This window comes from Carettochelys insculpta, chromosome 9 (genome assembly GCF_033958435.1).
Source record: "Carettochelys insculpta isolate YL-2023 chromosome 9, ASM3395843v1, whole genome shotgun sequence".
Taxonomy (NCBI): domain Eukaryota; kingdom Metazoa; phylum Chordata; order Testudines; family Carettochelyidae; genus Carettochelys; species Carettochelys insculpta.
This window is the reverse complement of record NC_134145.1, coordinates 4,672,475-4,685,322: the sequence shown is the minus strand read 5'-3', so window position 1 is coordinate 4,685,322 and position 12,848 is coordinate 4,672,475. Positions and strand designations below refer to the sequence as shown.

At 43.3% G+C, this 12,848-nt stretch overlaps 1 protein-coding gene across 4 annotated transcripts in view; it reads right to left on the bottom strand.

Annotated features, from left to right (window-relative positions):
* Window positions 1–12,848, bottom strand: part of MAST2 (microtubule associated serine/threonine kinase 2) — a 258,995-nt gene that overhangs the window by 65,501 nt on the left and 180,646 nt on the right. For 3 of the 4 annotated variants that reach the window (XM_075003275.1, XM_075003272.1, XM_075003274.1), the window contains 3 exons: window positions 10,654–10,729; window positions 7,976–7,996; window positions 5,317–5,395 (listed from right to left, as the gene is read on the bottom strand). In XM_075003275.1, coding sequence (XP_074859376.1) covers window positions 5,317–5,395; window positions 7,976–7,996; window positions 10,654–10,729 — 176 coding nt within the window. The remainder of the gene's footprint in view (window positions 1–5,316; window positions 5,396–7,975; window positions 7,997–10,653; window positions 10,730–12,848) is intronic. The other variant, XM_075003273.1, reaches the window with a different exon arrangement.

The window sequence follows — 12,848 nt, the reverse complement described above, 5'->3', positions numbered from 1 at the left end:
TTATCTCTGCCGATTTCCAAGAGTCTTCAAGGATAATGGCCAAAGGTTCAGCAACGACCTCTGCCAATTCCCTCAGTACCCTGGGGTGCATTAAATCCAGACCCATGGACTTGTGCACATCTACTTTTTCTAGATAGCTCAGAACTTGTTCCTTCCCCACAGATGGCTGCCCTCCACCTTCCCGTACTGCATCTAGGACCATCATGGGGAAGTTGACTTTGTCTGTGAAGACTGAGGCAAAAAAAGCATTGAGTACTTCAGCTTTTCCTGCATCATCTGTCACTAGGTTACCTCCCTCATTCAGTAATGGCCCCACACCTTCTCTGATAACCCATTTATTGTTCACATGCCTATAGAAACCCTTCTTGTTACTCTTCACATCCCTTGCCAGCTGCAGTTCCAATTGTGCTTTCGCTTTCCTGATTACTACCCGGCATTCTCCAGCCGTATGTTTATACTCCTCCTTAGTCAACTGTCCTCGTTTCCATTTCTTGTGTGCATCCTTTTTTAATTTAAGCTGACTAAGGATTTCCCTGTTATGCCAAGCTGGTTGCCTACCATGTTTGCATTTCTTACTACGCAGCAGGATTGTTTGTTGCTGTGCCTTCAGTAAGACTTCTTTAAAATACTTCCAGTTCTCTTCAACTCTTTTCCCCTTCATCTTCGTTTCCCAAGGGATCCTGCTCATCCGGTCTCTTAAGGAGTCAAAGTCTGCTCTTCTGAAATCAAGGGTCTGTATGTTACTCCTCACCCTTCTTCCTTTCGTCCGGATCCTGAAATCCACGATCTCATGGTCGCTGCAGTCCAGGTTCCCCCCCCTTCTATTTCTTCTACTAGTTCTTCCCTGTCTGTGAGCAACAGGTCAAGTTGCGCACGGCCCCTGGTTGGTTCCTTCAGCACTTGTACCAAGAAGTTATCCCCAGTAGTTTCCAAAAACTTCCTGGATTGTCTGTGTGCTGCTGTATTGGTCTCCCAACAAATGTCTGGATGATTAAAGTCTCCCATGAGAACCAGGGCCTTATGCATTGTGGCTCTTGAGGTATTGATTTTGTAACTGATTTTGAAAAAAAATGGCTCTTCTGTCTAATTTGGTTGCAGACCCCTGCTCTAGGGTGAGAAAAATGACCTGGAACAAGTTTGAGCAGTGCTCAGGTTGCTCTAATCTGTTCATAGGCCAGGACTGAGAATAAGGGAGTCTGTTAGGCCCTGCCCATCGCCATCCATGTTCCCTCTATTTTATGTTCCACTTGTGTGAGGAATAAATTTTGTTCTGTGCACCACCAGCAGGAACACATGCAGCTGGCTATGAGTAGCTGTGGGTGCTCTGCTAATCAGCTGAACCGCCCCTGAATCTCTCCTGGGTGGCCGCTCAAGCGCTTAGGTTACAGGGAAACTGGTTGCCCTGACCATCTTATGCTGAATGCAGCACAGAATCTGCCCCTCTACTACACGTCTGTGGAACACATTTGGTGTTCACGCTCAATTTAGTCATCCTGATCTAAATCACCTCATGTGTGCAGCACAAGGAGCGAGAGTCCTCTGTGCATCTTAAAGTGGAAAGGAATGGAAAAACAGTGATGGTTTCCAAGGGGAGTACGTGCCATACCCTGGATAATATGTTGTTATATAGGACGGGGAGCTGAGACAGACAATAAACTGCAGAAGCATAGCAACATTAAGGCCCCTGAGTGGCTCTGATATTACATCTGTCTTTGAGCCAGAAGAAATTAAAACAGAGTCAGCATACAAGGAGGGCTAACGTATCTGCCAAGCTCTTTGCAGATATGGTAAATAATAGTGGCACAAGCCAGACACCCAGAAAAGAGACATGATGGTTACTGGCAAACCAAGCACTGAAAATGTAAACCTGTCAGCAACAATATCACTCAAGAAACAGAAGGCTTTAAAATATTCTTCTTGGGAAGTCTCACCAAAACCCTCCTTCCACTTCGTCTCCTCAAGAGATATCAGACTACACAGTCCCCAGACTCCAGAGAATATTTAAGGAGACAGTGTGCCAAGTATTAGGAGATGTGCTTTCTTTAGCCAGAACTTTCTTAGCTCTGAACAGCTTCCAAGGAAAACACCCATGTACTAACAGAGCATGAAAGCAAAGTGGAACACAGAGGTACTACTGATTTTAATGACGCCACAGAACTCAATATTAGCAGTGGAGCAATGCAAACATTCCGCTGGTGTCTCAGTTACAGCCAGAGAATTAGCTGGCCGGTTGCAAGTCAAAGCTTTCAGCTCAAATTACTGTAGCTTTTAAATTAACTCTGAGCCCAGTAAATAAAGAGCAAATTAGGTATTTAGGAAAATAATTGTATATTAGCCTGTTCAATTGATTTCTCTGTGCCTGAAAATCTTCACCCACATCACTCATGCACAGCATTCTCAGTGTGTGCACAAAGAGAAGTGTATTGTCTTCACACAGTATCTGAAATTTAAAGAGGCAACAGGTATTTTGCTGAAAAATGGGCTTTGTGGCACGATCAATACAGAAGTTGAAAAATATCCGGAGAGGCACCTTACAATAAAGTTCAATACAGTGAAGTGTCTTACTTTTTGATTCAGTTGGCAGCACAGCTGTCCACTGATGAAGCCCACCACAGGTCGACTCCCAGAAGAGAAATCAGCACACAGTAATTCAAGACACCAGAATGGGGACCCTTACTTGGTTCCATGCATTCCAACTGGTATCTCCCATCTTAAGAGGCAGTATGATCCCAGGTGAAAGTAACTTAAGTTTCTTACAGGTACTGTCATGTCGCACCCCACCGCCCTGGGGGGAGAACAGCTCAGGGCAAGGGGATGGAGTGGTGCAACACAGCAGTACCTGCAAGAAATGTAAGTGTGGGGCGGGCTCGGGGGGCCCTCAGGAATAGCAGGAGTCAGGGCAGGAGCTTCGGGGGGTGAGCAGGAACTCAGGGCAGAGGGTTGGGAGATGGGGAGACAGGACAGGAGACCAGTGGTGTGGGAGGTGTGGGAGTCAGGGCTGGGCGCATGAGGGTGCAGGAGTCAGGACTGGGGGTGTGAGGAAAGCCTCAAGACAGGTGGGGGATCAGGGAAGGCGGCTAGCGGGGTGGGATGCGCAGGACTCAGGACATGTGTTGGGGTAATCATGTGGGGGCGGCAAGGGCGCCATTTTGGGACGGCAGAGGGGCTGCAGCCGCATATACGAAGTCGCTGCTGCTCTTCTTCCCATTCCCGTACGACGGAGCCAGGGGAAAACGCGCCCGCTCCATGGAGGCAACAAGCCCTGGCTTGCAGCAGCAGCTCTGAACTACTGAAGCCGAGCAGAGTTGGGAGAGAGAGCGAGCTGTGCAGGAACTGAGGATGCTCCACTCACTCTCCCCACAAAACCTATTGTCAAAATGGAGAGAGTTGCACTGCGGAATAGCTGCCTTCATGGCGCTGCTGTCAGTGCTGCGAATGTAAACACTTGGAAGCCTGGGGATGTAGGCGAACATAGAAACCAGAACTTTTCTTTGCAGTTCCCTATCCACTGGTGAAACTGACAGTGCAGAAACTGTGAGAGTGTAGACATAGCTTGATTCTCTTTTGAACCCAGTTATACTTTTGGGCTACGTCTACACGGGACGCCTCTGTCGACAGAAGTCACTGTCAGGAGGGATTTCCTGGCAAAACTTCTGTTGATAGATTGCATCTAAACATAACAGCAGATCAAAAGAGCAATCTGGCCTGTCGACAGAGAGCAGCCAGACTGCCCGGCCCTCTCTCGACAGAACGGCTGAGCAGAAGCTATGCAAACAGTGCTGTGTGGTGAATACCAGAAGCCCTGTCTGTTGACAAAAGCACCCCAGAGTGTCTACACAGCTGTTTTGTCAACAGAACACTGTCGATCGAGGTGTTATACCTGAATGTGGAGAGGTATAACACTGCCAACAGATGTGCCACGTTTTGTCCACAAACTGTCAACAAGGCGCATTTTGCATGTAGACGTACCGCGGGTTTTCCCGACAAAAGCCCAGTTTTGCCAGGAAAAGCCTCTCGTGTAGATGTACCTTTGGTCTTTCACAATATCCCAAGACTACAAATCCCACAGCCTCACTGTGGTGTGAAGAAGTAATTCCTTTTATTTGTTTTCAATTTGCTGCCTACTAACCTCATTGGAGGACCCCAGGTTCCTCTGCTATGTGAAGGGGATTATTGGACATTTTTTACTTAATCTGTCTCTCTGTTCCCCTATTTGAAAAATGTGGATAAGAATATCCTCTAGCCTCACATAGGCTTTGTGAAAATGAATTAATATTTGTGAAGCCCTCAGACACTGTTGTGATGAGCACCATGGAAAAGCCCATAAGGAAATTAACAATACTGCCTTCAGAGCAGGGTTTCAGTAGTGAGCAGCACATAAGGCCTCAGGCCACATATTGCTTAATGAAGATAAAACACTAAGTAACTGCTCATTAAATGAGCACAGTCCATCCTTTGCACTGTATAAGGCAAGGACCATCTGGGAAAAGAATAGTCTGTGATCATATAATTAAAGACTATCATCATGTAGACACATAAGAGGCACAAATTAAGTTTACATAGCAAATTTTATTATGGCACTTCCTAACTTCTGAGTACCTGATTTTGCAACCTTAATAATATTCTTTTAATTGAATTTTCTTCATATAATTTCAAATCTAATTTGCAGTTAATGCACATTAAGGGTTATGATTTGCGATGTGCAAAGGCCGAATGCTACATGAGTGAAAAATAGGTGCAGATTTCTTATGGTTTCTGACAATGGCACATTAGGCTTCTGGTGATACTGTGGTCAGGTAAGTTGTAGAAGCCCAGACGCTTCCAGTCATGTGTGTGTACGATGACTATACAGCTGCATTCAGAGACTCAAACTATTATCAAGTTGAACAGCAGGGGTCTATTACCTATCCCCACAGACAGCATGGTGGCCGAGAGCTCTTCTAACCACTGGCAACTACAGTTTGAAAGTGTACAAGAATGTCACATCTGGTTCAAAAGTCACTTGAGAGCTTTATAATGACCAAGCATTCAGTCTCAAAGTGCTGACACTGCTCATGCAGCTGTGCAAGAGAAGAGAGCACTGCATGGGGACTGGCACCAGTAATATGGAAGGCAAACAGTAGCTGGTAAGAGCTGGGAGATGGAAACAAGCAACACAACTGATCATTAAAATCACGTTTACAGCAAATGGCATATTAAATGTAAAGGTTGTCGAAACAATAGGAAAAACACGGAATATTTAGCAAGGATTTAGAAGTTAATGGGTTAGGTGTACATAGACAAACAGAATTATCTGAAAAAGTCTTTACCACTTACTGAAACTGTTGAACTGGGAGTGTTTGTTCCATATCCAGAAGAAGGAAGAGAGGCCAGAGACCAGCGGCGCCCATCCGTTCTGGAGAAAAGATGCCAGAAAATTCATTTGGAGGGATACAATCTGACCAATATTTCTGGGGAGGTTTTCCCCTAAAATAGTTGCCAATCTTACATTTAGAATGCATTGTCCTGAGAACCCAGTGGTCCTATCTTTACCAGAAATCACTTTGGATAAAATCTTCATGCACATTTTCATGAGTTAAGAGCTTAAAGTCCACTGAGAGTCAATGCGAATTAAGCTTCTAAGTAACTTCAGTGCTTTCGAAAGTTTGGCCCTTTGCTTTTAAGTGGACACTACTGGGATCAGACAAATAGGCTCACAAAATTTCCTAGAAAGATGTAGTCACAGCAGCTGCCTAGGGTAACATCTTGTGATTACCTCTGCTGTAACTCACTTGCCCTCCAAACAGCTCCTATAATTGAATGTACATCTATTGGAATACTAACATTTTCTAAGAACAACAAGAAGTCTTGTGGCACCTTATAAACTAACAGGTATTTTGGAGCATAAGCTTTCGTGGGCAGAGACCCACTTCACCACGTTGATATCTCCCCATTAGACAACGGCTCACATCCCCGTCTGATCTGACTTGTTTTTTCCTCTTTTGGTAATTACTATTGATACTGGGCCATTTCCACCTTGCTGAATAGACCTTGTCAGTTCCGGCCCTCCCTTTTACTGGGACCCCACTCTTTATATACCCCTCTGAAACCACTCTCCCCCCACACACTCACGCATCTGATGAAGTGGGTCTTTGCCCACGAAAGCTTATGCTCCAAAATACCTGTTAGTCTGTAAGGTGCCACAAGATTTCTTGTTGTTCTCTAAAGAAAAATATGACTGATACCACAAAAACACTGATGCACGCTAGAAATACTGTAGAAAAGATGGCATAATTTTTAATGCCAAACCTGTAAAAATGAAATCTATAATTGCTTCTAAAAGAGTCATCAACTTCTGCCAAAAAGCCTTAAGGATGGAGAAAGCTGTTTTCAATTGGCTATATCTAGTTATGTGCATCTCCTGTTGAACCCCAAAGCAGTGAAATCCATTCACATTCCACTCTGGGATGAATGCTATGGAGTGATGGCCATCTCTCCATTATCTGCACAGCTAGGCTGTTAAGGCATGTACTTGAGTTTATGCACATACTTCAGCTTTTTCCGGAACAGGGATTTTTTTCTGAATCCCCGGCCTTCTTACACTGACATGTACCTCTCCTTGAAGTAGCAAAACTATCTGACCTCCAGAGAGGGGAATAAATATATTTATTTCTGAAAGAATAAGAAAAAACAGTTCATGCTTCATGCACAACTTCATGAAAGTTGAAGCTTTAGTTAAAACCCCATTTAGACAGACAGTGTTTCTGGCAAGGCACCATGAGAACCCTCTCCACATATTGTAGCAGCTTCTTGTTATATAGTTCTGAAAAATCCAAATCCTTGTACTTCACACAAGATTCCTTTCTTAGTGGCATAAAAGCAAATGTAAACACATGATATGAATTATTTGGCTACATGATCTGGTAGCAGATCAGTCACTGCACTGGGATTTAGAAAACCTGTTTTCACGTCATGGTTCAGATAGACTTTGTGACATTAGTCAAGTCACTTAACCTACCATGTGACTCAATTCCTTTATGTACAAAGTGGGGATAACACGTCTTTCCTATTTCACAAGAGTACTGGGGGGATAAAATCCATTAAAGACAGAGAGGCTCAAACACTGTGGCAATGATGGGCATGTAACCAGACAGACAGATGAGCCACTTTAGAAAGCACAAATATTACTGAACAGATGCAAAGTGATAGATGACTAGGCCCATTTTCCTCCTCAAGGGATTTCCACATTTGGATTGCCAAGATGGGAAAACAACCTCCCGTTCGCCTTAACTCCACTTAAACTATCCCAAGATGACGACAAGTCTCCATACTTGGAGTCACTTCCACAAAAACTGATGCAACACTGAGAAACACGTTAAGCAATTGACGTAATGAATACCAGCTGTATCTTGCCAGCAAAGAGCTGCTGTGTGCAACGAGCAATATTTCTGCTTCAAAAATTCAACACAAAGACAAGTCTTTCAAAGACCATTACTTCCTCAGTTAGTAATATGTTCCAAAATCATTTCAGTGTGTAAAATGAGAGGAAAAGACCTCTTTCCATAAAAGTGATACAGTACTAGTTTCAGTAGGGATGCTGGGAACAAAAGAAACTATGTCATTCTTTTCGTTCTGGACTTAACCCTGCTAGGACAATGAAATATCAGCAAAAACAACAAACTCAGGTAGTACCATACTACATTGTCATTTTTATAAAAAGTTTTTGTGATAGTTGTGTTAACATCACGCAATATAAAACTAGATCACCTTCATTATGACAAATTGTTGTATGAACAAAGCATTTTCTCCTGGAGGGATCCCTGTTCATTAGAAACTGCTATGCAAAGACTCCAAAATTTTATTCCTTAAGTATAAAAAACTGAATGCTTAAATGGGGTTATTATGGCACATAAATTCATTAGCCACATACCATACTACAACCATGCAGAAGCATTAAATACACACAGCAGCGACATATATCTGATATACTCTTTACCTGTCTGCTCTATGTCCATGGCTGAATTGAAGAAATTGTGCAGTTATAAATAATGGAGGGAAAAATAAAAATAATCAATGTGATTTCTGGAAAACCAGTCACAAAAGATGACTATTAATCATTACAATCACTTTTACTGAATGTCACACAATATTGCATGGATTAAAGTGGACATCTCCTTCATACTGGGGGGGCTGAAGGTTTGAAATATACTCACTGAAAACTTATCAACTCCCTACTAATAGATTTTTGATTAACCACTATTTAAAAGGCAGGCAGCCCTGAAACACATAGTAGACCTCCATCATATCCATCTTAGTCTCCTCTTTTCTAAGATGAAAAGTCCCAGTCTTTTCAATCTTTCTTCATATGGCACACATTCCAAGCCCCTAGAAATTTTTTTTGTCCTTTTCTGAACCTTTTCCACAACCACCTCTTCCCCCCCACCCCCCACCCCCAGATGAGGCAACCACATCTGTACTCAATATTCAGCATGTGGGCATACCATGCATTCATACAGAGGCAAATATCTATGTCTTATGCTCTATTCCTTTTTTAACGATTCCTAACAGTCCATCTGTTTCTGTGACAGCTGCTGCACAGTATGTGGATGTTTTCAGAGAATTATTACTTGACATTTATTAACAATTTATCAATTTAGCCTTAAAACCAGCATGCTGCTTTCGCAACTTAAACTTCAGTATTTTCCACAATACCTGAAGGATCGACAGCTTACAGGTCTATACTGCAGGAAGAAGAGCCATAAATACTGCACAACATGATCAACTCTGAAGTGAATAGGTCAAATGCAGAGGGGAAGAACATGGGCACTATAATCCATTTCTACTTCATGAGAAGGCCTGAGAGAGAGGAAGGGGGAAGATGTAAACGATCTCTAGGGCCCACACAATGGTGGCATGAAGCTTGGGAGAGAGAGAAAATTCTGTTCAGATTAAATGAGGAAAGATTGTACTTTCCAATGACTCACAACACAGAAGTTGTGTTGGCAGCATAGGCTGGTGACCTACTAAATATAGCTGCACCCGCAGTGCCAGGACAACTAAAACCACTACTGGTATCCTGACTGTTTTAAATACGGATATTATTTTTCTCTGCCCCTTTCCACTTTGTTTCTATGTTGTTCAAATGTCAGAGGGGGAGCTGTGTTAGTCTCTATCTGAAAAACAACAAGAAGTCCTGTGGCACCTTATACACTAAATAGATGTATTGAAGCATAAGCTTTCCTGGGCAAAGACCCTCTTCATCCCATGCACGGAGTCTTGTTCAAATAAACACAGTTGGAAATAATTTCATATTTTAAATTCAGCCTGTGGAAGTAGGCTGCCTCCCCACTTCTGTGTGGCAGAGGAGTTTAGCAGAGTAAGGTGAAAACTTCCCTTTCTTTCTCCAATTCTTTATGGCTTTCAAGAGGCGTCTTTGCCTCACCTCTGGCCCCCGCTTTTCAGCAATGGACTTTGATCTCCACTTTTATGTCTATACTTCTTTTGCCGCAACTTTTCTCCAGAGGCAAAATCTAAGGTGACAGGCACTTAAAGCTCCATGCAGGTTTTGCTTTTTTTTTTTTTTTTTTTTTTTTAAAAAAAAAAAAAAAAAATCAATGAAAACATTATTTTATTTTGATTCAAATATTATCCACCAACACTGGTATTTGGAACCTCAACTTATAAGTGCTGTCTAATATATACGAAACTGGCTGGGGAATGACAAGACCTGAGTTCTACCTTGCCCAGAAACTGACCTCCTGTGTGTGTGTCACTTCACATTGCTGTGCCTTTGTTATCTGTCAATCCTTTCCCTGACTGATTTATTGAGATTGTAAGCTCTTTGAGGAAAGACCACGACTATGTAGTCTGCACCTAACTCAATTGTGTTCCAAATGTCAGTTGGAGTTTCTTGGCTTTACTCTAATAAATAGCGTAACACCACACCTATGGTATTGTTGCACAGGCCAGAATGTGAAATTGTTCAGGTTAGATCCATTGCCCATACTGAATAAAATGCAAAAGCTGGACAACGAGCAGTGTTATGCTTAAAGCGTAATATGCAGGTTGCGGCCTTGGAGCTTTGTAGCATTAATCAGAGGAAGGTGGAATAGCTTCAGCGGTTAGTGGGCTAGCCTTGTAAACCAGGAGCTGGGAATTCAATCCTTCTTGGGGCCTTAAACGAATTTCATAACAATGTTTTTTGGATACCTAGGGGCAGGTTTGATAAACCTCTGTCTGAGATGCTACTAGGCCCTGCTGTGAGTGCAAGGGACCGGATTCAATGATCTCTTGAGGTCCTATCCGCTTCTATGATTCTATTCTATCAATCCTTGTGCAATTTATGATTTCCATTCTTTGCTCTGCAATCCTTCTGTCTCTGGCTTTCATCTCTGTATCTCTCTCGTGCAGGGACTCTGAAACATCTTCAGCGTTTAGAAAGCGTCTTGCAGTAGCACTCAAAATGTGCCACTGCAATCTAAATGAAAAACAGTAACACATGGAGGAGACACAGGAACGTTCATGACACCTCTAGATTCCATAACCAGTCTAATCTGAATATGAAAGAAAATCTAAAAACCTTTAACTGGTACCTACACTCCAAAGCAGATACTATGCACTACAGTCAGGTGCCTTTCACACGCCAATCATAAGAAACCGAATATGCTAACTTACCTACGGGCAGGAACAAAGGAAAAATGTGCAGGTGCACTGGGAGAGAAATTCCTGGGACTGTCCAAAGGACTGCTACCTGTTTGAGAAAGTGAAGAATATTTACACTTGTGTTACGTTCACAACAAACTTTTCTTATCACAATATTTGTAAAGTGAGTTGGCATGCTACATGGATAGTTTTAAGATCTGTATTTACAAATAACCTAGGCTGTGTATACACTAGCTCCCTACTTAGAAGGGAGTATGGTAAGTAGGGTGTTGGGAGTTTATTAATGAAGTGTTGCGGTGAATATGCAGCACTTCATTAAGCAAAATCCCCGCCGTGCAACTTCAAAGTTTTAATACCTCCCCCTCTGTAACTTCCAACCATTGCTCCTTGTTCTGCCATCCATCACCACTAAGAACACAGTCTCTCTCTGTCCTCTTTAGAGCCCCCCTTCAGGAAACTGAAGGCTGCTATCAGATCGCCCCTCACTCTTCTCTAGTCCCTCAGCCTCTCCTCATAGGTCATGTGCTCCAGCCCTTTAATTATTTCCATTGCCCTCTGCTGAACTTGCTCCAATACATCCACATCCTTTCTATACTGGGGTCCCCAGAACTGGACGCAATACTCCAGATGTGGCCTCACCAGTGCCAAATAGAGGGGAATAACAACTTCTCTAGATGTGCTGGAAATGCGTCTCCTAATGCACCCCAATATGCCCTCAGCCTTCTCGGCTACAAGGACACACTGTTTATTCATATCCAGCCTCTCATCTACCATAATGCCCAGGTCTTTCTGATGCGCTGCTACTTAGCCAGTCAGTTCCCAGGCTCTAATGGTTGGGATTCTTCTTTCCCAAGTGCAGGACTCTGCACTTGTCCTTGTTGAACCTCAAACTTCTTTTGGCCCAATCCTCCAATTTCTCTAGGTCACTCTGGACCTTATTCCTACCTTCCAACATATCTACCCGTCCCCCTAGCTTAGTGTCACCTGCAGGTTTGCTGAGGGGCAATCCATCCCCACATCCAGGTCATTGATACAGATGTTTAGCAATACTAGCCCTAGAGCTGATCCTAGGGGCACTCCACTTGAAATCCACCGCCAACCAGACACTGAGCCATTGATCACTACCTGTTGGGCCCATTCGTCTAACCAGCTTTCAATCCATCTTACAGTCCATGTACCCAACCCCTACTTCCTTAACTTATGGGCAAGAACGTTGTGGGAGATTGTACCAAAAGCTTTGGTAAAGTCAAGGTATATCACATCCGTTGACTTCCCCATGTCCACAGAACTTGTTACCTCATCACAGAAGTTAATCAGATTTAAGTTGTCTGTTCAGAGGGTGCAAGTATCATCTCTGCATATTAGGTATATACTTGGTTTTATGGTGCATTTACGCACTCGGGCATATGTGGCTGCATCTACAGCTTAGTTTGCTTGGTACGCCTGTGATAACCGGTTTTCAACAGTAGCCAAGGAACGAACAAGCTACTTTGATGGGAACGGTGAGATAACAGATATCAAAGAGCCTTCTTTTTATACATGCTTCTACAAGCCTTTCCTATATTAATAAGGAATCTGAACCTTCTGTGTCTTGGTTGAGGGTGATGCCAGACAGGATTATTCCTGATCTAGACAATGAAACTTGCAATGCCAGCATCAAAGATATTGAAAAAAAGATGCACTATCCACCCATTTATTTTGTGTTTTCGGGGGTACATTCTTGCATGACAGTGCATGTTACTGACCCCACTTCTAGCGCCATTTTAGTAGAGATTACGTGTAATTTCTTTTTGTCTCCTACAATCTTGTCATAATGCACCTGTAACATTATTACAGAATTGCTCTTCTATGGAACATAGGAAACCAGCAGTGGCCCAGTCAGGTAGTGGCTTGAATGCTGATGGCAATTGTTTCTCTGTTGCAGTATGGATAAAACTAAACTACAGTAAACCCTCCATTTAATGGATTAATGGGGAGAGGGGTGTTCACTATTCTCAAGAGTTTGTTAAATGCAGGGGGTTACTGCCCCCACCGCCCCAGCTCTCCCAGCAAAAACAACAACAACAAAAATCCCTGCCACTCACCAAAGTCACCACTGGAGGAGCCCTGGACCTTGCCCTGGCTCAGATCCTGCCATGCATCTGGGACCCTGCCACCGCACGTGGCTGCAGCTGCCTCACCATGCGTGGCTGGAGGTGCCTTGCCCC